The sequence below is a fragment of the Bufo gargarizans genome, chromosome 6 (assembly GCF_014858855.1).
Source record: "Bufo gargarizans isolate SCDJY-AF-19 chromosome 6, ASM1485885v1, whole genome shotgun sequence".
NCBI lineage: Eukaryota > Metazoa > Chordata > Amphibia > Anura > Bufonidae > Bufo > Bufo gargarizans.
This window is the reverse complement of record NC_058085.1, coordinates 306,516,798-306,540,153: the sequence shown is the minus strand read 5'-3', so window position 1 is coordinate 306,540,153 and position 23,356 is coordinate 306,516,798. Positions and strand designations below refer to the sequence as shown.

The 23,356-nt window shown below is 45.7% G+C and overlaps 1 protein-coding gene across 1 annotated transcript in view; it reads left to right on the top strand.

The window, feature by feature from the left end:
* Positions 1–258: 258 nt before the first annotated feature.
* LOC122942161 (putative neutral ceramidase C) overlaps positions 259–23,356 on the top strand; it is a 64,533-nt gene continuing 41,435 nt past the window's right edge. Inside the window, exons 1-8 of the mRNA XM_044299663.1 lie at positions 259–385; positions 3,260–3,432; positions 5,902–6,051; positions 7,184–7,360; positions 7,475–7,602; positions 13,294–13,371; positions 13,544–13,664; positions 14,791–14,916. Of these exons, the coding sequence (XP_044155598.1) occupies positions 259–385; positions 3,260–3,432; positions 5,902–6,051; positions 7,184–7,360; positions 7,475–7,602; positions 13,294–13,371; positions 13,544–13,664; positions 14,791–14,916 (1,080 nt within the window). The remainder of the gene's footprint in view (positions 386–3,259; positions 3,433–5,901; positions 6,052–7,183; positions 7,361–7,474; positions 7,603–13,293; positions 13,372–13,543; positions 13,665–14,790; positions 14,917–23,356) is intronic.

Sequence of the window (23,356 nt, the reverse complement as noted above, 5' to 3'; positions counted from 1 at the left end):
TGCAGGGGTGTGTAGACTTTTTTTATCTACTGTCTACAATAAATGAAATAATTATTCAATGATTTTATTTTGTGCTTATGCATGTTTTATGAATCTTTGTTTGAACATTTGAAAATATAATCAGTGACACAGAGTCCAGTCACTTATTTTTTAAATTGTGTCTTTTGTTTATTAAAGTCCATTAATGTTAATATGAGCTTATCTTTCTCTCTTTTGGTTGTAGATTGTGAATTGGCTGCACCTTGACAATCCAGGAAAATGGGAAAGCAGAAAACTTTCAGCAATCTGGAAGTGGCCCTTATTGTGCTCACAGTGTTACTTTTCTGTATTTCGATAGGTTTTATAACAATGTTATTCATTCTGGAAAACACACTCAGAGAAGATAGTAAGTTCAATCATTGTACTATCCCATACACTGCCCAGTTTGTGCTGCGCGCCATCCAGAAGGGGGAGAAATAGGGGCAGAGTGCAAGCTGTATCTCCAAGGCTTCTGTAACTTCTCCTGGTGCCTGTAATGTAAGGTTCCTGTAGGGAATACAGCATACTAGGGGCCAATGCTGTTGTTCTGCCTCCACTTATCTTTATGATTAGAGAGTAGTATAGAAACCATGCAGTTAGATTATACCATGCCTTATATTGATTTAAGACTGTAGCAGGAGATTTACCTTAGGCCTCTTTCACACTTGCGTTGTCTGGATCCGGCGTGTACTCCACTTGCCGGAATTACACGCCGGATCCGGAAAAACGCAAGTGTACTGAAAGCATTTGAAGACGGATCCGTCTTCAAAATGCTTTCAGTGTTACTATGGCACCCAGGACGCTATTAAATTCCTGGTTGCCATAGTAGGAGCGGGGGAGCGGTATACTTACAGTCCGCGCGGCTCCCGGGGCGCTCCAGAGTGACGTCAGGGCGCCCCATGCGCATGGATGACGTGCCATGCGATCTCGTGATCCATGCGCTTGGGGCGCCCTGACGTCACTCTGGAGCGCCCCGGGAGCCGCACGGACGGTAAGTATGCTGTTCCCCGCTACACTTTACCATGGCTGCCAGGACTGTAGCGTCCCGGCAGCCATGGTAACCACTCTAAAAAAGCTAAACGTCGGTCCGTCAATGCGCCGAAACGACGTTTAGCTTAAGGCCGGATCCGGATCAATGCCTTTCAATGGGCATTCATTCCGGATCCGGCCTTGCGGCAAGTCTTCAGGATTTTTGGCCGGAGCAAAAAGCGCAGCATGCTGCGGTATTTTCTCCAGCCAAAAAACGTTCCGTTCCGGAACTGAAGACGTCCTGATGCATCCTGAACGGATTTCACTCCATTCAGAATGCATTAGGATAAAACTGATCAGGATTCTTCCGGCATAGATCCCCGACGACGGAACTCTATGCCGGAAGACAAGAACGCAGGTGTGAAAGAGCCCTTAAATAAGTTTTCCAGCTTCACCACCTTTGTTTATTAGGCCCATAAAGTGCACCACCTAATGAACCCCAATGGGGACAGTGAGTAATGGCATGGGTCTATGAAGAGTGCTACGGAATATGTTGGTGCTATAGAAACAAGCAAAATAAACTAAAACTGTTTACTTGTACTTTGGGAAAACAATTGAGTTGTCTCACCAGGATAAGTAAGTGCGTATACACTGCTTCCTGGATACTGCTCAAGGATAGTCAACAAAGTCAAATGGAAGGGGAGCAGTTACATGGTAAAACTTAACTTTTAATGTATTCAAATAATACTCCCGTGACCGGGAGTTAAAATACCCCTTACAAACATATATAGAAAAACAGGTGCAGGACCTAAATTAGTGTGCCACCTAGAAAGCAGCGTCACGCCAGGCAAGGTGCATACCACCCAGGGCCTAAACACACACCAAACTAGGTGCATGGAGCTCAAGGCATAAGGTCCCTGAATCCAAGTCCCATAAATAGATGCTGGGATGGTAGGGAAACTCTGTAAAATACACAGAATGGTCTTACCGGTTTAGTTGAGAACCTCACCGGTTTAGTTGAGAACCTCACTATTCACAAGATATGGAATGTCGGTAGAAAAAAATGGTCACACCCTATGGGCTTCTCAGTACCAGATGTCCAGACAGTTTTGCAGGCATCCGATTCTTAGGTCAATCGTAGCAGTGGGGAGTCCTCGAAAAAGAGATAAACTGTCTCTATTACACCCAACTTGACCTATTCAGCCTTAGTGACCTAATACAGGGTCCGTGCCCCGCAAGAGGTGGCCCAGTCCGTAACCTCACCCTGATCAAGGATCCCTATCAGGCCCTCCACATAGTGTCCAGAGGCTAAACTGGGTGCCCGATCAGGGTAATGGAGTGGTACATGAAAATAAAAATGGCCACAATATGTTTGTGTGTCCCAACGCGTTTCATCAAATGAACATATCAAAAGACTGCTGTATATACTAGGAAGGTCCCATGAATCGTCAGGAGACACGGAGCTTAGTAATAAGCAAATCCTAATTGTCTATCTGCCAAAATAGGGAGGGGGGTGCTTATGGCACAGCCCCACAAAATAGAGCAAAACAGAGTACTACTGCAGTGAGGCGTATGGTGTTGTTCCACCGTATCACCTGCAAGAAATATATAAACATACGGACAACCCGTTAGAAAAAAGATCCCACACAGCCTACACTAATGGTGAGTGAGGGATGGTACTCACAATACTCCTGGAGAGGCGTGTAGCAGATGTCCAGGGCCATGAGCACTGGTATTCACAGTGCCCCACTGGGTCATGATCGGGTCAATGGAGTAACGGCGCTCAGCTTCAGTGCACAGGCGCATGCTGCCAGACGGTGCCAGGACTGCCAACATCAGGTGCAGCCTCAGTGACGTGTAGACATAGCCAGGTACCCATACCTGTCAGCAGAGTCCTAAGGCTGCCGGTAGGGGGGTGGAGCTGTTGGGATGAATAATTGAACCCCACAGCTGCTACACTGCCACCCTAGGATACTGGGGGAGACATGAGTAAAAGCCTACCAGTGCTTGACAAAAGTACATGGTGGTATGCACCTAGCCTGATGTGTCGCTGCTTTCTAGGTGGCACACTAATTTAGGTCCTGCACCTGTTTGTCTATATATGTTTGTAAGGGGTATTTTAACTCCCGGTCACAGGAGTATTATTTGAATACATTAAAAGTTAAGTTTTGCCATGTAACTGCTCCCCTTCCATTTGACTTACTTGTACCTTGCCCACCATTTCATCAACGGCGGATATTAAAAATATATTCTGAATAATGTTCTTTTATAGGTTCAACCACAACAACATTACCACCACCACCACCATCATCATCCGCCTCATCCTCATCATCATCACAAACAACTTCAAAACCTTCTGCAACAACAACTGATGCTCATCCTCATGCCTATCTCATTGGAGCAGGAAGAGCGGACTGCACTGGCCTGCTGGCAGATATTCCTTTGGTATATGATCATTTTATCACAGTATTATGATACAGTGTTGATATTGTTTAAATGCAACCTAATTGACGTTTCTTTGAAATGTTTCTCATATATATATATATATATATATATATATATATACACACAGTTGCAAGAAAAAGTATGTGAACCCTTTGGAATGATATGGATTTCTGCACAAATTGGTCATAAAATGTGATCTGATCTTCATCTAAGTCACAACAATAGACAATCACAGTCTGCTTAAACTAATAACACACAAAGAATTAAATGTTACCATGTTTTTATTGAACAAACCATGTAAACATTCACAGTGCAGGTGGAAAAAGTATGTGAACCCTTGGATTTAATAACTGGTTGAACCTCCTTTGGCAGCAATAACTTCAACCAAACGTTTCCTGTAGTTGCAGATCAGAGGTGCACAACGGTCAGGAGTAATTCTTGACCATTCCTCTTTACAGAACTGTTTCATTTCAGCAATATTCTTGGGATGTCTGGTGTGAATCGCTTTCTTGAGGTCATGCCACAGCATCTCAATAGGGTTGAGGTCAGGACTCTGACTGGGCCACTTCAGAAGGCATATTTTCTTCTGTTTACGCCATTCTGTTGTTGATTTACTTCTATGCTTTGGGTCGTTGTCCTATTGCAATGCGATTATCTAGTCAACCAATCACATGGCAGTTGCTTCAATGCACGTAGGGTTGTGGTCCTGGTCAAGACAATGTCCTGAACTCCAAACTGAATGTCAGAATGGGAAAGAAAGGTGATTTAAGCAATTTTGAGCGTGGCATGGTTGTTGGTGCCAGACAGGGCGGTCTGAGTATTTCACAATCTGCTCAGTTACTGGGATTTTCACGCACAACCATTTCTAGGGTTTAAAAAGAATGGTGTGAAAAGGGAAAAACATCCAGTAGGCGGCAGTCCTGTGGGCGAAAAGGCCTTGTTGATGCTAGAGGTCAGAGGAGAATGGGCCGACTGATTCAAGCTGATAGAAGAGCAACGTTGACTGAAATAACCGAGGTATGCAGCAAAGCATTTGTGAAGCCACAACACGCACAACCTTGAGGCGGATGGGCTACAACAGCAGAAGACCCCACCGGGTACCACTCATCTCTACTACAAATAGGAAAAAGAGGCTACAATTTGCACGAGCTCACCAAAATTGGACTGTTGAAGACTGGAAAATGTTGCCTGGTCTGATGAGTCTCGATTTCTCTTGAGACATTCATATGGTAGAGTCCGAATTTGGCGTAAACAGAATGAGAACATGTATCCATCATGCCTTGTTACCACTGTGCAGGGTGGTGGTGTAAGGGTGTGGGGGATGTTTTCTGGGCACACTTTAGGCCCCTTAGTGCCAATTGGCCATCGTTTAAATGCCACGGGCTACCTGAGCATTGTTTCTGACCATGTCCATCCCTTCATGACCATCATGTACCCATCCTCTGATGGCTACTTCCAGCAGGATAATGCACAATGTCACAAAGCTTGAATCATTTCAAATTGGTTTCTTGAACATGACAATGAGTTCACTGTACTAAAATGGCCCCCACAGTCACCACATCTCAACCCAATAGAGCATCTTTGGGATGTGGTGGAACGGGAGCTTCGTGCCCTGGATGTGCATCCCTCAAATCTCCATCAACTGCAAGATGCTATACTATCAATATGGGCCAACATTTCTAAAGAATGCTATCAGCACCTTGTTGAATCAATGCCACGTAGAATTAAGGCAGTTCTGAAGGCAAAAGGGGGTCCAACACCATATTAGTATGGTGTTCCTAATAATTCTTTAGGTGAGTGTATATGTGTATATATATATATATATATATATATATATAGTGGGGATTTGCTCTGGTAGGCAGGGTAAGCGGACTCAGTACAGAGGCAAAAACAAGGTTGTAAAGCAAAGTTCAGTATTTTATTCACACATAAGGAAAAACAAGCCAAAAGTAAGTGTTCAGTTTTGGTGCCTGTTCATACCACACAAAGTCCACAGTGCAAAAAACCTTCACCTGGTCAGCAGTTTTCCACCTGCAGTCCACAGCAGGCTTTAGAGGTCTGTTTCCCCAGCATGCGGCTCTCAAGACACAGACTCCACAGCTTCTCTGACATGGAGGATAATCCACACCAGCTGAACATGCTGGCTGGGTTTTTATATCCTAGCCCAAAACCCGGCCTGGAACCGTGGGGAACAGCCACCCACCCTGCTCTTTGGCTGCTCCCAATAAGAACCGGCCCGGATCAGCTTTACAGCCAAACTAACAGCTGAAGTGTCCGACTGCAACTGCAAAACTGACACTTCAGGGAAAAACCCGGTTCTTACATTACCGAGGCCAGGAACCTCAGTGACACGTATCTTCCGTCAATGACGGCTCCTTGTTCCTTCTTAAAATATATAATTATAACTAAACCATGCTATGTATGATGTAGAATCACAATGGCAGTGACTGTTCGGTTGTCTTCTTCTAGATGGGCTATGCTAGCGGTGACCAACGGGCTGCAGGACTACACACACGACAATATAGTCGAGCCTTCATTGTAGCAGAACCGGATGATTCCAAAAGGGTGGTGTTTGTGAGCGCGGACATAGGAATGGTTTCACAAAGGGTCAGACTAGAGGTATGTGGAGTGCGTTCAATCCGTAATTATTATACAACTGATCAGACTGGTCAATATGGCATGAAAATATATTGAATATAGAATACAGTGATTTCACCCATAAAATGAATTCCTATATTTAGGCTACAACAGTGTGACACAGTAGCCATGACAGCGTCGTACTCACCATAGAGGCAGACCATACCATTGCTGTGAGGCCCTTGGAGAGGACAGTGAACTTCTTCTCCTGTTCCCAACACAGAGTCCTGGTATGTTCTGCAGCCTCCAGTTGAAGGAGCTCAGTGCATAGAGACCTTTACAACTTCCGTTGAGTTCAATTTTAGCTAAGAATTACATTGAACACTTGTTTGCCACTGCCCTCAGTGGAGGTGGGCACATAGTACGTTTTTTTACGAGACCCTATGAGTCCAAGACAGAGGTACCAACAACGGATGTCACTTTGTAGCCCTGTAGATTGATGAACAGGTGGATTTTCTGTACCACCAGGGCTCACTTGAGATGCAGAGTCTAAGGAATGGAAATATAAGGCTACACACCTAAGTTTGGCAGTCACATCAAGGAATCTGTTGGGTTTTGCATCACTTTTGGTTGTAAGAATAGGCAGCATGCAGCCATATTCTTGCTGACAAAACTAATAAAACATTGACTGAATCCCAAAGGACACCTAATAAGTCAATGAGGTCTGTTAGACGCTGTTTTATGACCACTCTGGCAAACTGCTGAGTTCCAGCACAGATGCCTTCAGCTGCCAAGTTGACATGTAACAGGTCAGCCAGTTTCATAGGTACAAATCTGCTGACAGATGCCCTTTAACACACTGATAACAGCTGCCATATGGGAGAAAAGTGCCTGCTGTTAGAACACTATGCAAAAATATTCAGGTAGGTGCCTGGCAGACAGCATGTAGTATACAGGCAGGTATGTGAGAAGTATATAATCTCCAGCATCGGAAATAGGTACACAACACTGGTGCTGTAGAAAATAATAGTTATTTTTCATGGTGTTTATTTTTTTATTTTTTACGAAGATGGTGCTGCCATGTGCTTGCCCGTGATGCCAGGAAAGCTAGCTAATTTAAGCATATTTCAATATAGTACTATAGTAAATGACCCCTCCGTTTTTTTTCCTACAGGCCATGAAGAAGCTAAAAAGCAAATATGGAGACCTCTACAGACAGGACAATGTTCTATTCAGCGGGACGCACACACATTCAGGACCTGCAGGATATTTTCAGTACACAATATTTAGATTGACAAGCCAGGGGTTTAGCCGAGAGTCCACTGATGCCATAGTGAATGGTATTGTCAAGGTATGGTCAACCATGGCGGGATCTTGTCGAAAGCTGTAAAGCAGTAACACTCCACAACTACTACACACATTAGGTTGTATCTCTTCTGAATGTATGTTGTCATCTTGAACCTAGAGCATTGACATAGCACATGCAGGCATGAGAAGAGGACGTGTCTTTGTGAACAGAGGTATTCTCGATAAAAGCCATATCAACAGAAGCCCGACCTCCTACTTGAGGAACCCAGAGTCAGAGAGAGCCAGGTAATGGGTCACCGTAAAACCAATGCGTGAAATCAGATCTTGCACTGAAGCTAGTGGCAACTGGCTCTTAGGAGGAACGTCTACAGTTGAAGCAGGAAGGGGTTAAAAGAAAATAATATATATAACAAGACATAATTTAACAATAGGTGTACTGGTAAAGGGTGTTGCTCACCTACATTCACAACCTATGCCCCTTACTCTTGCCAAAGTCCCATTGCCTATACGAATGTAGTAGAGTTAACACACATGCTTTATAAGATGTGTTATCTAAACGCGTTAAGTAAACACCTTCAATTGCTTTTCAATGGCTTTTGTTTCAAGATAACGCGATGAGTTAAGAAATTTGAGTTAAGAGTTTGTGTGTTACCCCTGCTACATCTTGTATGTGACACAATAGCAAGACCTCTCCATTGATGGGCTTGGGGTATGACATCAGCTAGGTGTATAAATACTCATGGAGGAGAGAAATTGTAATCAGAGGTATAAGCGACATGTAAGATTAAGCACTTCGGGGGGAATTTATGAAGCCCTCTATGTGGTTTTCTGTCAAGAAGTCATACATTTTGGTGAACACCATTTAATGTTATTTTTTGTGATATTACCTTGCGCTTGCCACTTTCGAAATGTGAGAAAAAGCGTGGGTGGTTCAGGGCTGCCCCAGACAGACGAAGGGGGTCATTTGCTAACAGATATACGCCACTTTTTGGCATATATCTGTTGCAGATTCAGGGCATAGGTTATTCGCACCGCTATCTGCAACTTTTCCCTGCTCATGCCAGGTCTAAAAAAGAGGACGACATGTGGGCGGGGAAGGCGGCAGAACGGTAGGCCTGTCTCATTTATCATTTGGTACGCACGGAGCTTTCTCTACAACCAGCTGATTGGTGGGGGTGCCAGAAGTAACTCATCACAAAGCGAATTTCTGAATCGAATTTTCAATAACTTCACTTATCTCTAGTCATCAATTCTTAATTAAGAAAATGATTTCACAGTTATTTATCGAGCCCAAGGGTCACACAGCTTCATTATACTGTACTAAGGTAAATATTAGTGAGGGAGCCGATGTGAGAGGTCCCCAAAATGTCTGAGGGCCCGGCCTCCTCACTGCAGTACTGCCAGTGCTGTCCTGTTGGTGGCCTTTAGGTGGTTAGCTAGGCAGGAAGGTGTACATAAGATTAATCAAATGCAACCCTGTTAAGCAATAGGAGGAGTGCTATTATAGCCTTAGTATCCAAGTGTCCCGATTTTGCCATGTCAATCCCTCAAACTTGGCCATGAAAGGTACTGGGCCATGAAAGGTGCAGGGCATAATCAAGACCCTACCCAGACTGAGCATTCCATGTTTGTAAGTATGTATATCCTGCGATCAGGCAGAGGATGTGGCTTGTATGTAGACTGTATCAGTTGATATTACAGTTGTTTATCTAACATAATATCTGTACAGATGAAGTGCAGAACTAGTGATGCCACATAGTGTACTGGCTTTTAGTTCTTCAGTGACACACAAGCTCAAAAAATTCTGATCTATTAAGTCATTTTTGACCTTGGACAGACTCAGCATGTCATAACCTGACTGGCCCACCTGGATTTTTCTCTGTAGAGTCAATAGCCAGTCCACCCTCACCCCTGCAGAGGTGAAGTTGAAGCAAGGTTTAGTTATTGATTATCTTAATACCATGTCTCAATCTCCAACTTTAAGAAAAATCTTTAAGATGATCCAGTCGTATGACACAGGAATGCGGAGAGCTGGGGCGACGGCAGTTATAGTGACGCTGCATCATTACGTTAGATTAGGTCGGGAATTGAAGGCGGATTTGCAGGTCTGGGGCTCATTTTTGGAGAGTTATAATGGTCGTTTGTTTTGAGCTTTTTCCCGATGCGGTGGGGGGTAGTGGGTATGCTGTTTACTGCGGGGGTCAATGGGGTGCTGGTAGATAGCTGAATAGTTGGGTGGAGAATTTGGCACTGTTGGAACTTTTCCCTATTGTAGTGTAGGTAATGTTGTGGGGGGAAATTTTCCGTAATAGGAAGGTTTGCTTCCACTGTGACAATTTGGGAGTGGTGCAGGCAATTAATGGGTTGTCGGCCTCGTTGCCTTTAGTGGTGCGGCTGTTACAGAGGCTGGTATTGGAGTGTTTGTCACTTAGTACGTAGGAGTGTTTTCGGCAGCTGGCTCCAGAGGCAGAGGGGGTTGGACTGGATTGCCCGATGTGTCTGTGAGAACTTCTGGAGGCACCGTAGCAAGGCTCATCCGGTCATCATTGGCGCCCGGTACGTGGGAGACATACTCAAAAGCCTGGCGGTGTTGGGAAGAGTGGAGGGCTAGGTTGGGTGTGGGGAATAACTAGTTGGAGTTGCAGTGTTCCACAGGTTCCTCAAGCAGGACAGGGCCCCGGACGTATTAGTCTTGCATGTGGGTGGCAACGATCTGGGGGCACAGCCTTTTCGGCAATTAGTGAAGGATATAAAATTTGACCTACTTAGGTTGTGGGTGTTATTCCCAAGGCTCGTGACTGTGTGGTCAGATATAGTTCAGCGGAAGGTGTGGCGGGATGCACGCTCAGTTGAGGGTGTGAACAAGGCTTGGGTGAAGGTAATGGGGCAATTGGGTGCTTTATGGCAAGGAATGGGGCAATAGCAGTGAGGCACATGGAACTGGAAAAAGGTGTTGGTGGTTTTTGGCGGGCCAACAGAGTTCACCTGAACGCAGTAGGACTGGATATGTGGTGTCTGGCCCTACAGGAGGGCATCGAGACTGCTTTACATGTGTGGAGGGACGCGTAGGCTTAAGAGGTCAAGCCTGTGTGTTTGTGGTGGTGGGATGTCCTTAAAGTTGGAGAGATTCTCAGGTAGGGAGGATGGGAGGGTTCCACGGTTGGGGCTAGACTCCCATGGTTGGCGGTCGGTTGTGGCTGAATTAACTTTTACTGGCAAATAGAAAAAACACTCAGAGATAATTGTGTAATTGAGAAATATGGTTTTTGAACTGTATGGTAAGGGCTCATAGCATATATCTGCTGGCGCTGCGCTCTGATCTGCAATTCCTTCTGTGGAATTTTTTTGCAATGGCCGTAGCTCAAATCGCTAACAGGATACCTAATAATTAGTACTGAGTAAAGCGAAGCATTTGAAGCGGAATTCGATGCGAAGTTTAGGAAATCTTCGATTTGCAACAAATCCGAATTTCCCATCGCTTTGTGGTAACGAATCAGTTTTTTGCTTAAATGACAGCTGCATGTTTTACAAAGTAAAAGTAAGAAGCCGAGATCACCTATAATGTCTTGCAGCCAGCCAATCATAAGGTAGCCATCTCCTGTGATGTCACAGGCCTATGAAACCCTCATCCCACGTGTTCTCCTTCTTTGTCCTGTGAGCTGAGCATAGGGAGAGATGTGGCAAGCGCTTATGCTCTATTAACAGTGATGCTGAAAACGATTATTAGAAGAATATTGGAGAGGGAGACTGCAGGGAGAGTGCAGTGAGACTTATGCTGTGTCAGTTTTATTTATTCCCACATTTACTTTTTTCTACCATCATCCATAAACTAAAATATTTAATTAAATACCAATAAGGTGGAAGCCTTTATTATTGGGGTGCCAGCGTGCCAACAAATACCATCCAGTCTGCACCCCTTAGGGGGGACAGGTCTTAATGATGACCGTTCTCATCTTTTGCTGACTTTACTTCTTCCAAATCATCCTTCAAAGTCTCCTTGTCCTAGAAAAGTAATCAAGATGCAGAGAGAGGAGGAGCTGGATGTTCCTGATGACATGTTCTCATGGATATTAGATGATGTGGAAAAGGAGGAAAAGCAGATGGCAGACGAAGGGCTCCCACCTGTAGGACAGGAGAGCGCTGGGGCTGGAGAAGTGGGTGTGCCAGAGCTCATTAATATTCTGTGTTTACTGTCAAATAACCTGCAGGAGATTGCAGGCAATAACAGTAATAATATGTATATTGTGCCCCTACCTAACTAGCCAAACCCCCATACAAGCAACAGCCCCTGTTTAAAGCTGCCATGCGGCCATTAACAATGAAGAAGAACTATACAGTGTGGTCAATGCTAATTGGCCTTGCAGCTCTTCACCATAGTGTGGCCACAACCCATCCTCCATGTGGCCATACCCTAAGGCAAAGTGGCCTGAGTATACCTGTTTATAGCAATTCGAGACTAATTAATTCGGAACAAATCAAATTCCTTGGGTAACTTTGGCGAAGTTACAGAATCACATTTTTCAAAACTTTGCTCATCTCTGCTAGACTTCATATCGCACGCCTGCTACAATTGTGAATATAGAATGTGCAGCATCTGCAATAGTGACATAGAAATACAAATAGCTCCTACCCTGTATATTTCTACATTTTCCTCAGTTCCTAAATCTGTCTTACCTACAATTAATGATTACTTGAATGCAATCTACCTCTTCAAAATAATTAAGGACAAGCAGTCCAAAAATTATGTCTAACCCCTAGACACCCCACACATCACTGCTGTATCTCATCAAACCTTTACACACATATGTGTTTTACTTCACTTGGGACACACCCTGATGTTGGGGTGCCCTTGGTGTTGTGGGTCTGGTGCAAGGCAAGAGATGTAGGTGCTGTGGCTGGCGTATGGTGCTGGAGTCAGTAACCAGACAGGTTGCAGAAAACAAGTCTCTACTATAGTACAGAATGTGAGTTGTAGTACATCCAATGGTATCAAAACACAGTTTCAAACAATTCTTTGTACAAATCTTCCCTGATAGCAACGTATGGATATGGGCCAGAATGGGGATTGCAGAACTTCTTTCTCTCTGTCTCCCTAGTCTCTTTCTGCAGAATTTAAGGCTGGCAATATTATTCTTGTAATGATGGCTGTAATTCCCAGCTATGGGGTACAGGATAAAGATACGGCGGGCCAGACCGAGTCCAAATGTGAATGGTGTCTTAACCATGTCCCTCTCACTGCAGTAAAGTGTCCACCAACCTTAAACAGCAAATACCTTACTGACTGACTCCAGTGCTGAGCCACGCAGATTACGGACCTTCTAGTTCTTTCTAGTACTTTGAAGTAGAGATGGTTCGCTCTCAGTGTATATCTCAGAGATAGTGCTTCTCTGGGATGAAGGCCTAGTTATCTAAAGAATGAGAACATAGATTCCTCCTTTTAACTCAACTGGAACAACTAACTGAGCTAGGGTCGGATCTAAGTCCAACCCTAGCTTCCTAGCTTCCGAGCTTCCTAAAGGGGCAGAGTCAGGATAGTTAACCCTGACTGATCCATACAGAGATATGCTGGTGTATTAAATAACATTACATAACTAGAACAGTTTGCAAGTACCCTATTCTGGGGTACTGCAAATGTCATCAGGGAGCCTTTATTTTGTATGAAATTTAGCATTGTCCTTGTAGCCACATTCAACCTTGAGTGATGGTCAGGAGCCACATTCAACTCAGGCATATCAAATATAGAGCAACAAGAAATCATTTTACAAACATTTGCAGATAAATATTTTCTAATGAAATAATCAGACACTGGTATTTTTCCATCCAAAAATGGCACTATTTGGTAGTTAGCAGGCAATATTGTCAATTGCCAGTGCAAGTAGTGATAACTCAGGCAAACCACACAGTTGGGGGTCGTGAGCCGCAGATTGGGGATCGGTCCATATTTACTACTGACAATCATATGTTTGCTACATGCAGATATCCATCTGACACAGACAAAGATGTGGTGATAATGAAGATGGTGGACATGAACGGTGTGGATGTGGGACTTGTCAGGTAATCACAGAGCACATGTAAACTGTAACAGTATCTACTGTATCTATCTATCTATCTATCAATCAATCAATCAATCACATACCTATGATATTATAGCAAATCACTGTTCTTAACCTATAGATATCGAAGCATGAAACATGAAACATACTCATTATTTTGCTATTGTTTGCAGTTGGTTTGCGGTGCATGCAGTCAGTATGCCCAATACTAATCACCTAATCAGTAGTGACAACTTGGGTTATGCATCTTACTTGTTTGAACAGGCGAAGAATGAGGGATCTCTGCCAGGCGAGGTAACAATTCTACTGAGCTACAATAAATAGCTAAATCAGATTGTAACTAAGGACTGCTGCATAGAGTAGGTAATATGTCAGAACTAATCATATAAAGAACAAAAATGGGTCTGACCGGCTTAGCAATAAAATAATGCAACCCAGATAGAAATCTCAGATTACTGCAAAACTCGGCATGCAGTTATGTCTCAGGCAGATATGTAAATGATTACAGGTGTGGTCTGATTAGACACTGGGTCTTGATACAAGAGGGCGTACAAGTCCTTCCCCTGCTCTCCTATAACAATTCTCTCAGAGGCTAATTTTGGGTAGTGTACCTCGTTGACTGTTAGACTTGCCTCTACAATGCACCAGAAGAGATTTTTCCCAGCTGAAAGATTTTGAGAGGGGGTGCATCATTAGACTGAGGGAAGCAGAACAGTCATTTTGATGAATTCCCCATCATCTAGGTCATTGTAACCTAGCTGTTAGGTGGTATTGGGAGCAGTGGTTACATGAGGGCCCCCACACATGGCGAACAGGCTCTGGGCGGCCCGGATAGAGCACCAGTAGAGAGGATGAGCAGCTCCCACAGTTTTATTGTCCACCATCCATACACACTGCTCTGGAACGTTATCCTGACAGCTCTTTGCTACCTTTTAAATCAGTCTTCCTGTTACCTGGTCCAAATGCAGGTAAATAAACTGCTAAAATGGAACAAGTCACTGAGAGTATTACTAGTACTTTGTGCAGAGTGCATGTAGAGAGTGGCAGAAAGTCTATGAGGTGCAACTTCAGCCAACAACTGCAGAGCAGGAAGTGGTAGATCTGACGGCTGGGACCCCCATCGATCACAAAAATAGGGATCTTGTTTCTCTGAATGAATAGCAGCCGGCTGAGCCTACAAACTGTTGCTCCATTCATTCTCTACATGACTAACAAAGATAGTTGTGTACCCCGCTTGGCTATTTCCGGCAGTCCCTCGGAGTGAGTGGAGCAGCAGTGCACATACTCATGATCAGTGGAGGTCCCAGCAGTTGGACCCCCAACGATCAGATTCCCAATTCTGTGCACAGAGGATAAGTTTGTAATGTGAGAATCCCCTTTTAAGTTACATAAGATAATCATTGTAGTTATATCTCTTCAGGGATCATTTGTAGCAGCTTTTGCATCAACAAACCTTGGAGATGTCACCCCGAATACTAAAGGACCTCACTGCATAAATACTGGTCTCCCATGTGCTAACCCAACCAGCACCTGTCCAGAAGGAGGGGTATGTCACACTTTTGTTATTAGCACCTTCTAATGAAATTTAAATTGGTTGTAAGAAATTAGAAAGAAGGGCCTAAAGGGATTGTCTCACCTCACCTTGGTGGCATATCGCTAGGATATGCCAGCAAAGTCAAATAGGTTTAGGTTTCACCACTGCGACCCACATCTATCTCTAGAATGAGAGCACACTGTGCATGCGCGGCTGCCCTCTCATTTCTAGGGTATTTCCGAAAATTGCTGAACGCTGGCTTTGCTATTTCTGGCAGTCCCACAGAGGTGAATGGAGCAGTGGCCGCACTTAGAGCTCGACTATTTTTGATACTCGCTTTGAAGTGAATGGAGAGTATGCCGTGCATGTGTAGTGTGCAATTGGTAACTTTGGGGGCCCCCTTCTACAGATGGGTGAGGTTTTAAGAGATGGAAACTGCACCTATCTGACATTGGTGGCATATCCTAGTTGTGTCTGATTTGACACAACCCCTTTAATGAATTAGGGCCCCCCCCATCCATGGGCTCACTTGAATGCAGCCATTGGACAAGAGTGCAGTGGCGTGCCTAGGGTGGCGCCCAGGGCAGATCCTTTCTCTGGCATTCCCCCCCCCCCCCAATACTTAAAAAAAATTGTACCCCCTCACAGTAGCTCACAGTAGTAATGCCCTCATTGTACAACCTTCAAAGTATTTTATACAGATTTGTGCCCCCTCACAGTAGTTATGCCCACATTGTGCCCTCTTACAGTAGTTATGCCCTCTCTCTGCCCCTTTCACAGTTGTAATGCAATCTTTGTGCCCCCTTCACAGTAATACTTCCCATTGTCTCCCCTTCATAGTAATAATCCCCATTGTGCCCCCTTTATAGTAATAATGCCCATTGTGCCCCTTCACAGTAATAATGCCCATTGTGCCCCCTTAATAATAGTAATGTGCACTATGCTAGTAATGCCCTCTGTGCCCCCTCCATAGTAGAAATTCTCATTGTTCCCCTTCACAGTTATAATGCCCACTGTGCCCCCTTCATAGTAATAATGCCCATTGTGCCTCCTTCACAGTAATAATGCCCACAGTGCCCCTTCAGAGTAATAATGCCCACTGTGCCCCCTTCACAGTAATAATGCCCTCCGTGCCCCCTTCAATATAGTAATGCCCTCTGGCTCTGTGCCCCCTCCATAGTAGAAATGCCCATTGTGCCCCCTCCATAGTAGTAATGCCCTCTGTGCCCCCTCCATAGTAGTAATGCTCTCTATGCCCCCTCCTTAGTAATAAAGTCCTCTGTGCCCCCTCCTTAGTAATAAAGTCCTCTGTGCCCCCTCCATAGTAATAAAGTCCTCTGTCTGTGCCCCTTCATAGTAATAAAACCCTCTGTGCTTTTTATGTATAAAAAAAACACAGCAACTACTCACCTTGTCCCGTTCTTAAAGCTCACAGTCCGCTCTTCCCTGCAGGCACAGATCGCTCTGCAGCACGGTGTAGGTGGGGCTTATGAAGATTTACAGGCTGCAGGCTCCACCCACATAGGCCGGCAGCGCGATCCGTGCTTGCAGGCTGAATGGTGGAGCAGGGAGAAGTCTTCCTGCTTCACTATTCTATGCCCCGCTGGCCTGAAGGAGGGGAGGAGCGTGGGAAACTGAGCAGTGAGTGTCAGGACCCAGCGCTCCAGCAATGAGTGCTTCCATTTGTATTGATGGAAGCGCTCATTGCTTCTGGCACCCCCCAGGGTGGACTGCCCCCCATGCCCCCCCCCCCTTCCCCCTTAGTACGCTGATGCAAGAGTGCCACTGTTTCTGGGAAAATTCAGGCCTTTTTTTTTCTAATCTCATCCAACATTTAAAAAAATGGATAGTTTATTTTTTATTTCTAGTTTATTCCAAATCATGAAGTTTACAGACAAGATAGTGAGTAAAGATGCCATAAACATATTTCAGCAGCCTCTATTGACAACACTTTGAATGACATTAGAACTGGTGCCAGTGCCTTACACTCTTTATCAATGGAGGACGGATAGGTCTGGTCACATGATCATCCGTCAGCGGCATTTTGGGACAGAATGCTTTATACAAGAATTAAGTGATTTAAAGCACTGGACATCAGCGCCAGTGGTTTCATAGCAGGATATCTCGAAATTCCTTCATGTGCTGTGCCCAGCAGATGTGCAGAAAAAAAGATATAGTAGTCAACCCCTTTCACAACCAATTTTAGAACTGTGATTCTTCTACATTACAAAAAAAAATTGGTGACTGATGAAAATCCACTCCATTAGTCAGAACACTTATGGAGAAATCCACAACGAAATCTGCATTGAAAATCCACACCATCCTATGTAAAGGTTAGGTTGAAATCTCAGTGTAATCAAGCACTTTTCAGGAGCATGTGTATTGCCACGGTCCTGGAGGAGCAGATCAGAGGTTGGGAGTGGTAGTGGCTCTGGGTTCAACAGTCATCCTCATAAAGTGCCAATCCTCCCACCGATGCTCCCTAGGGCAAGGCAGTGACAGGAGGGTGCACCCTTTCTTCCCTCGGAGCACACCTTGATGTTGAGGCTCCTGTCTGATAGTAGTTGGGGTGCTCTTGGTGATATGAGTTTGGTGCTGATGCAAGGCAGGAGATGTAGGCAGTATCGGACTGGGGTGCCTAGGGCCCACCAGTAAAATTTACTTTGGAGGCCCACCTTAAGGATACATTTAAATATTACCTGCTCACACAGCAGCAAGATGCTACCAGATAATTGAATAAGGGAGTCCCTGCATTAACTTTGAGAAAGTAGGTCCTGGGTAGAGATGAGCGAATGGACTTTGGATGAAACATCCGAAGTCGATTCGCCTAAAACTTAGTTCTAATACTGTACGGAGCAGGAGCTCCATACAGTATTAGAATGTATTGACTCTGATGAGCCAAAGTTGTTACTTCGCGAAGTTCCGTGAGACTTTGCATAATAACTTCGGAAATTAATTTATATTGTAAAAAAACATTTCCCGAACTCGGGTTCGGTTCCAAGTGGTAGCTTGGAACCAAACCCAAGTTCAGGAAATGTTTTTTTTTACAGTATAAATTAATTTCTGAAGCCATCTCAGCTCTGATTGTGTCTATAATAAGGACGTCACGGTATCCTAGTGACCCCCCCACGTCGTCCCGCCCCGCTTCCGCCCCCTGTGTTTCTGCACATCGCGCTCAAACAGAGTGCATAAAAGAAATAATGTCAAAGGATGTGTTCACATGTAAAAGTTTTATTGTCCTGATAAAGGGGGCAATTCGCCCCTGAAACGCGTCGACTTTTGAATAAAAGATTACCGTTCATGGTAACAGTGTAGTACGGAGTGCTTTTCTGCATCAGTGCCACTTGGAATGGTCTGAATTCTTCTCTCAACCAATCCTTCATTGTCCCATTGACCGTGAGCCATGGAAAAGGGCACAGACCTGGGCAGCAGACGCAGAGTCCTTCCCGCAAGCTGGATGGGAAAAATCCAGAAAGGCGATCTATAGGTGTTGTGACTCATCACAACCCTATATGGTAAGCATAATCAGTGTATTTGCATTATCACTACTTGTAAGGTTCTACACACGAGGCGCTGCCTCCTCTTCTCTTTTTTTCTCTTCCATATAATAATAAACTCAGGAGTTTCTTTAATAATCTATCAAGTTTTTTAGATGAACATAGGCTAGTTGAGGTTCTGTACGTTGAATATATGTATGTAGTGCAGTAAGTCTACTGTGTTATGTGCCACTTGTGCAGAGGGTGGGAGACTAGGCACCCACCTTGCTCAGGGGCCCACCAGGGAATTCACTTGTACCCCTGTGGGCCAGTCTGAGCCTCTATGTAGGTGCTGTGGCCGGTGAAGGGTGCTGAAGTTAATAACCAGGCCAGTTGTAGAGAAGTAGAAAAGGTCTCTCATTAAACCTCTCATGTCTAAGCACGTATATACATAAGATAAGGACCATTCTTTGTTCTGGGTGGTGGCGGATATGTGTGGGCTGGCATGAGGAAATTAAATTAGACATGGTCGTCACAGGTGTGGAATTCCTTTGAGATCCATGCCTCATTCATTTTTAGAAATGTGAGGGAGTACACACTGTCAGGAGCTAGGTGAGTGCGCTTATCGGTCATGATCCCCCATGCTGTGCTGAATGTCCTTTCGGACAGGACACTCAACGAGGGGCAAGCCAAGAATTCCATGGCAAATTGTGCCAGCTCTGGCCACAGGTAAAGCCTGCACACCCAGTAGTCCAGGGGTTCCTCGCTTCTCAGAGCGTCCACATAGGCCATTAAACCACTTGTTTTGCTGTGGGTGGAAATTCCTCTGCCCGAGCCCGCAACAGCAGAGTGCAGCATCTCCCTTAGCAAGGCCTGGAAATGCTGCATTCTGCCAGCCCTCTGTGATGCTGGTAACATGTCCGCCATTTTGTGTTTGTACCGGGGGTCTAAGTACGTTGCCACCCAGTACTGGTACTTGCCCTTTATGCTTTTTATACGGGGGTCCCTCTTCAAACACTGGAGGATGAACGCCCCTGTGCCGGCATACATACATAATTCCTCTGGGTAGCCATCTTATATGCTTCTGGCATATGTAAAAAAATAAATGTGAACTCTCATCTTCCTGAAGCCGGGGTCACCTATGATATAGATGGACACTTTTATTACCACTACTCTTTGAGGCCAGCTATAAAAGGTCATAAAGGCTATACCAGGCCCAGCTCATCCTGTCCTATAAGATAAGATCAGCTCACTGTCAAGCCTGGCTGGAGCGTGACGTCATTAATTCCCAGGTCTGGTTTGAGGAGAGCTAATAGCCCTTAATTAGCTCTGGGCATAAAACCAGTCCACTTTCATATTTCATTTATGAATCAACTTATGCCCTTTCTGACACCAGATCCAGGCTCTACAGAGTATTGTGGTTAATTTGGTATCAAATATGACTAGAGGATGTGATTCTGTAGCTGACCTATGGGTGGTAGAAGAACTACAGGTCCCAGCATTACCGTGTGTGGTCTCATTCTGTATGTAAATAAATAAGGATCGCAAATATGTATTCTGTATAAAAATATGCCGATGTATCGGGGAGATACGGGCTTAAGTATAATCCTCATTGTAGGAACTGAACTTTGATGGGGTCATAAAACACTTGGAGGCCAATCCCTAGGATTGACAGTCACGCTGCTACCATTGGCTGACAGGAGTAAGTCTCCTGCCCATGGGAGAGTTCATAAAAATCCATGCACAAGGACAGAGGAGAGAGACCCATGGAACATCACCAGACACTTAATTGGAAATTGACAGCATATCCCTGTATCAGAAGAACTTTGAGGGTCTCCCCTGATACATACTAAAAAAGGGTTTGCAAGCATTCAAAAAGGACATATGAACGACCATCTGAAACCCTCCAGAGAAACTAAGTATTCTTTCATCTTTTTCCCTTTCATTTGAACTGTCGTGATTATTTATATTGTTATTATTATTCTGTAGTTTTATAGTCATTTTCATTAGACTTGTATGCACTGCTTTTTACCGCTTATTAAAGATTATAAAATCTAAGTGGCCAAGTCTTCCATATTCTAAGCTGCTGAACAACGTACCTTGCCTTTGAAGAGACGTTACCAGGTAGTTAGTTAAATTGCATTTAGGAATTGTAGCTGGGGGTGATAGACTGCGGTTGGTCAGTAAGTGATATCCGGTTCATCCACTGATCTGTGTGATAGTGAATGACCCGGATAGTCGGCTCGTGGACCGGGAACCCACGTGGTGGCAGTTACCGAAGTATAGTGGGGGGGTGTTAGCCGGATGGTAATACCCCGGTCACGTGAGGTCTCTGTGTGTGCGCAGACTCCGTCACAGACCACTACGTCACAGCTGTGGGATCCGGAGCGATCGGATCCATAGTTCGTGACATTTTCTGGTGGCAGCTTACGGGATTCTGTATGCTTAGAATATTAGTGCATGAAGTTATGTCCATAACTCTGTACTAAAGGATTGAAAAATTCTGGAAGACGAAGCACAGTGCATTAGTTTTGATAGAATAATAATTCACGACAGTACCCTCCCCTCTCTCTTGTCCTATCTTTTATTTGGCAATAATGTCCGAATCCGTGAATTATGACGTCCTGAGCGTGGCTGATATCACAGCTCTGTGTGAGCACAAAGGCATCCAAGTATATGGGAAAAATAAGACTGTCCTCATCCAGAAGTTATGTGCACGGAGGAGTCAAGAGTCATCCCTGCAGGATTCAGAGAATGGAGGAGACTCTGGGGCCCCTGAGCCAGGTGACCCCTTCCAGAATGAGGATGATGAACTGAGAGGAGGACAGCCTGCTGGGGCTTGCAGTCCTCTAGCTGGACATAACTCTGTCTCTATGCCATCCCAAAATGGTCTGGACCAACTAATGCTCAGTAACCTGGACTTATATTTTCGGCTGCTGGAGGCACGTCGGGCAGAGCGCAAGGCTGAGCTCGAGGCTGCAGAGCGCAAGTCTGAGCGCGAGGCTGCAGAACGGGAAGCTGTCCGCAGGCATGAACTGGACCTGGCCCGAGTACAGCTTCAGGGGTCCGACCGGCATGCCACATCCACAGGCCCATCCCTGATGGTCAAGCCAAAACTGCCTGTGATGGAGTCTGAGAACTGTGACATTGATCTTTTCCTGCATGCTTTTGAAACCTCATGCCAGCAGTACCAGGTACCAGAGCCACAGTGGGCGGGACATCTAATGTCCGCACTGAAGGGCAAAGCTATGGAGGCCCTGGTCGGACTACCATTAGCAGAGCGTACCAGTTACGCGGTCATCAAAAAGGCTATTCGGGTCAAGTACCAGCTGACTCCAGAGACTTACTGTTTACGGTTCCGGTCCCTGCGGAGAGGGCCCGGAGATACTTTTATGGACCATCTGGGCAAGTTGCAGACCACCTTCCAACAGTGGTCTGATCCCCTCACAGAGGACACCAAGCAGTCCCTGGCGGATCTGATGGTCCGAGAACAGTTTGTCTCCAATTGCCCCACGGATGTGCAAAAATATGTATGTGAGCACAAGCCGAAGAGTGCGCGAGAGGCGGCCGAGCTAGCCGATGAATATGTCGCCATGCCCAGCACTCGGGCATTCAAAGACACTCTGTCCCGTCTGGGAGGAACCTCTTCATCTGCTTCTTCCTCCCGGCCAGATTTGTCGATTCCTGTCCAGCAACCCTTTCACAGGCCTGCACAAAGACCTGAAGGAGTCAAGCCAGCACCGACAGACGTGCGCAACTGCTATGCGTGCGGCAAGCCAGGACACCTCAGCCACTCGTGCCCGGAGAAGAAGACAGCACCCCCTGGCAAGCTTGCCCGCAACCCATCATCTGTGCTGTTAGTGAATGGAGCTGCAAGACACACTGCAGACAACCTACAGTCGGTTACTGTGGGCAACCGGTGCACCACAGGCTTCCGCGATACAGGAGCCGAAGTCACACTAGTTCGGCCTGAACTAGTGGATGACGCAGACCTTATTCCCGGCAAAAGCCTCACCATCACGGGAGTTGGGGGGGTGAGCCCTAATGTTCCACTAGCTCGTGTTTTCCTTGATTGGGGGGCTGGGAGTGGAGTAAGGGAGGTGGGAGTCTCTGCGGAGATCCCCACAAATGTTTTATTAGGCACTGACCTAGGACGATTGGTCTCGTGCTACGTGCCCCCTGGAAGCACACAGGACTCACCTGTCCCTATGGAGGTCCCTGGACATACCGAGGTACTGTGCAAGGATGTTTGCGTAACATCAGATAACCTTGGGGATGGACCTCTGGAGGTGGGAGGTGGGGTGTGTGGGAGCAGTTCTCCTATGACAGGAGATGTAGTGGGGATGGCGGGTGTATGTACACAGGTAGCGGACATGTGTTTAACTGATTCAAGTTGTGCAAATGTTAAATGTGATGACATTATTGTGCCTGTGTTGCCCGTCACTCGCAGGGCTGCAAAAGTCGCAGCGGAACGCTCCATTGGGGAAGAGCAAGTGGAAGTGTCCCCTTCCACCGGTTCGGACCCCGTGGACTTAACCGCGTCAGAGCCTCAGCCACTGTCCCTGTTCGCCACAGGACAGCTGGCTGGGACTTGTAGTGCCGCCTTTGAGCAGGCCCTGCGAGATGACCCTACCTTGGAGCAGCTAAAAGGGTTAGCTGCCAGCCCTCCCACTGAGGGAGACAAATACCGAGTGTGTTGGGACAATGGGAAACTGTATAAGGAGGACATCTCCCACAGTGACAGTAGGGTGGGGCCACTCAAGAGGCAGCTCATTGTACCTGTACAGTTCAGGGAACAATTACTGCAAGTGGCTCATGAGATCCCCTTAGCTGGTCACCTGGAAAAACCAAAACAAAGTCCCGGGTGATGCAGATTTTTTTCTGGCCTGGCCTCAGGGCAGATGTCGCCAAGTACTGCAGGTCCTGCGACACCTGTCAGCGAGTTGGCAAAGCAGGAGACCGTCACCGAGCTCCAT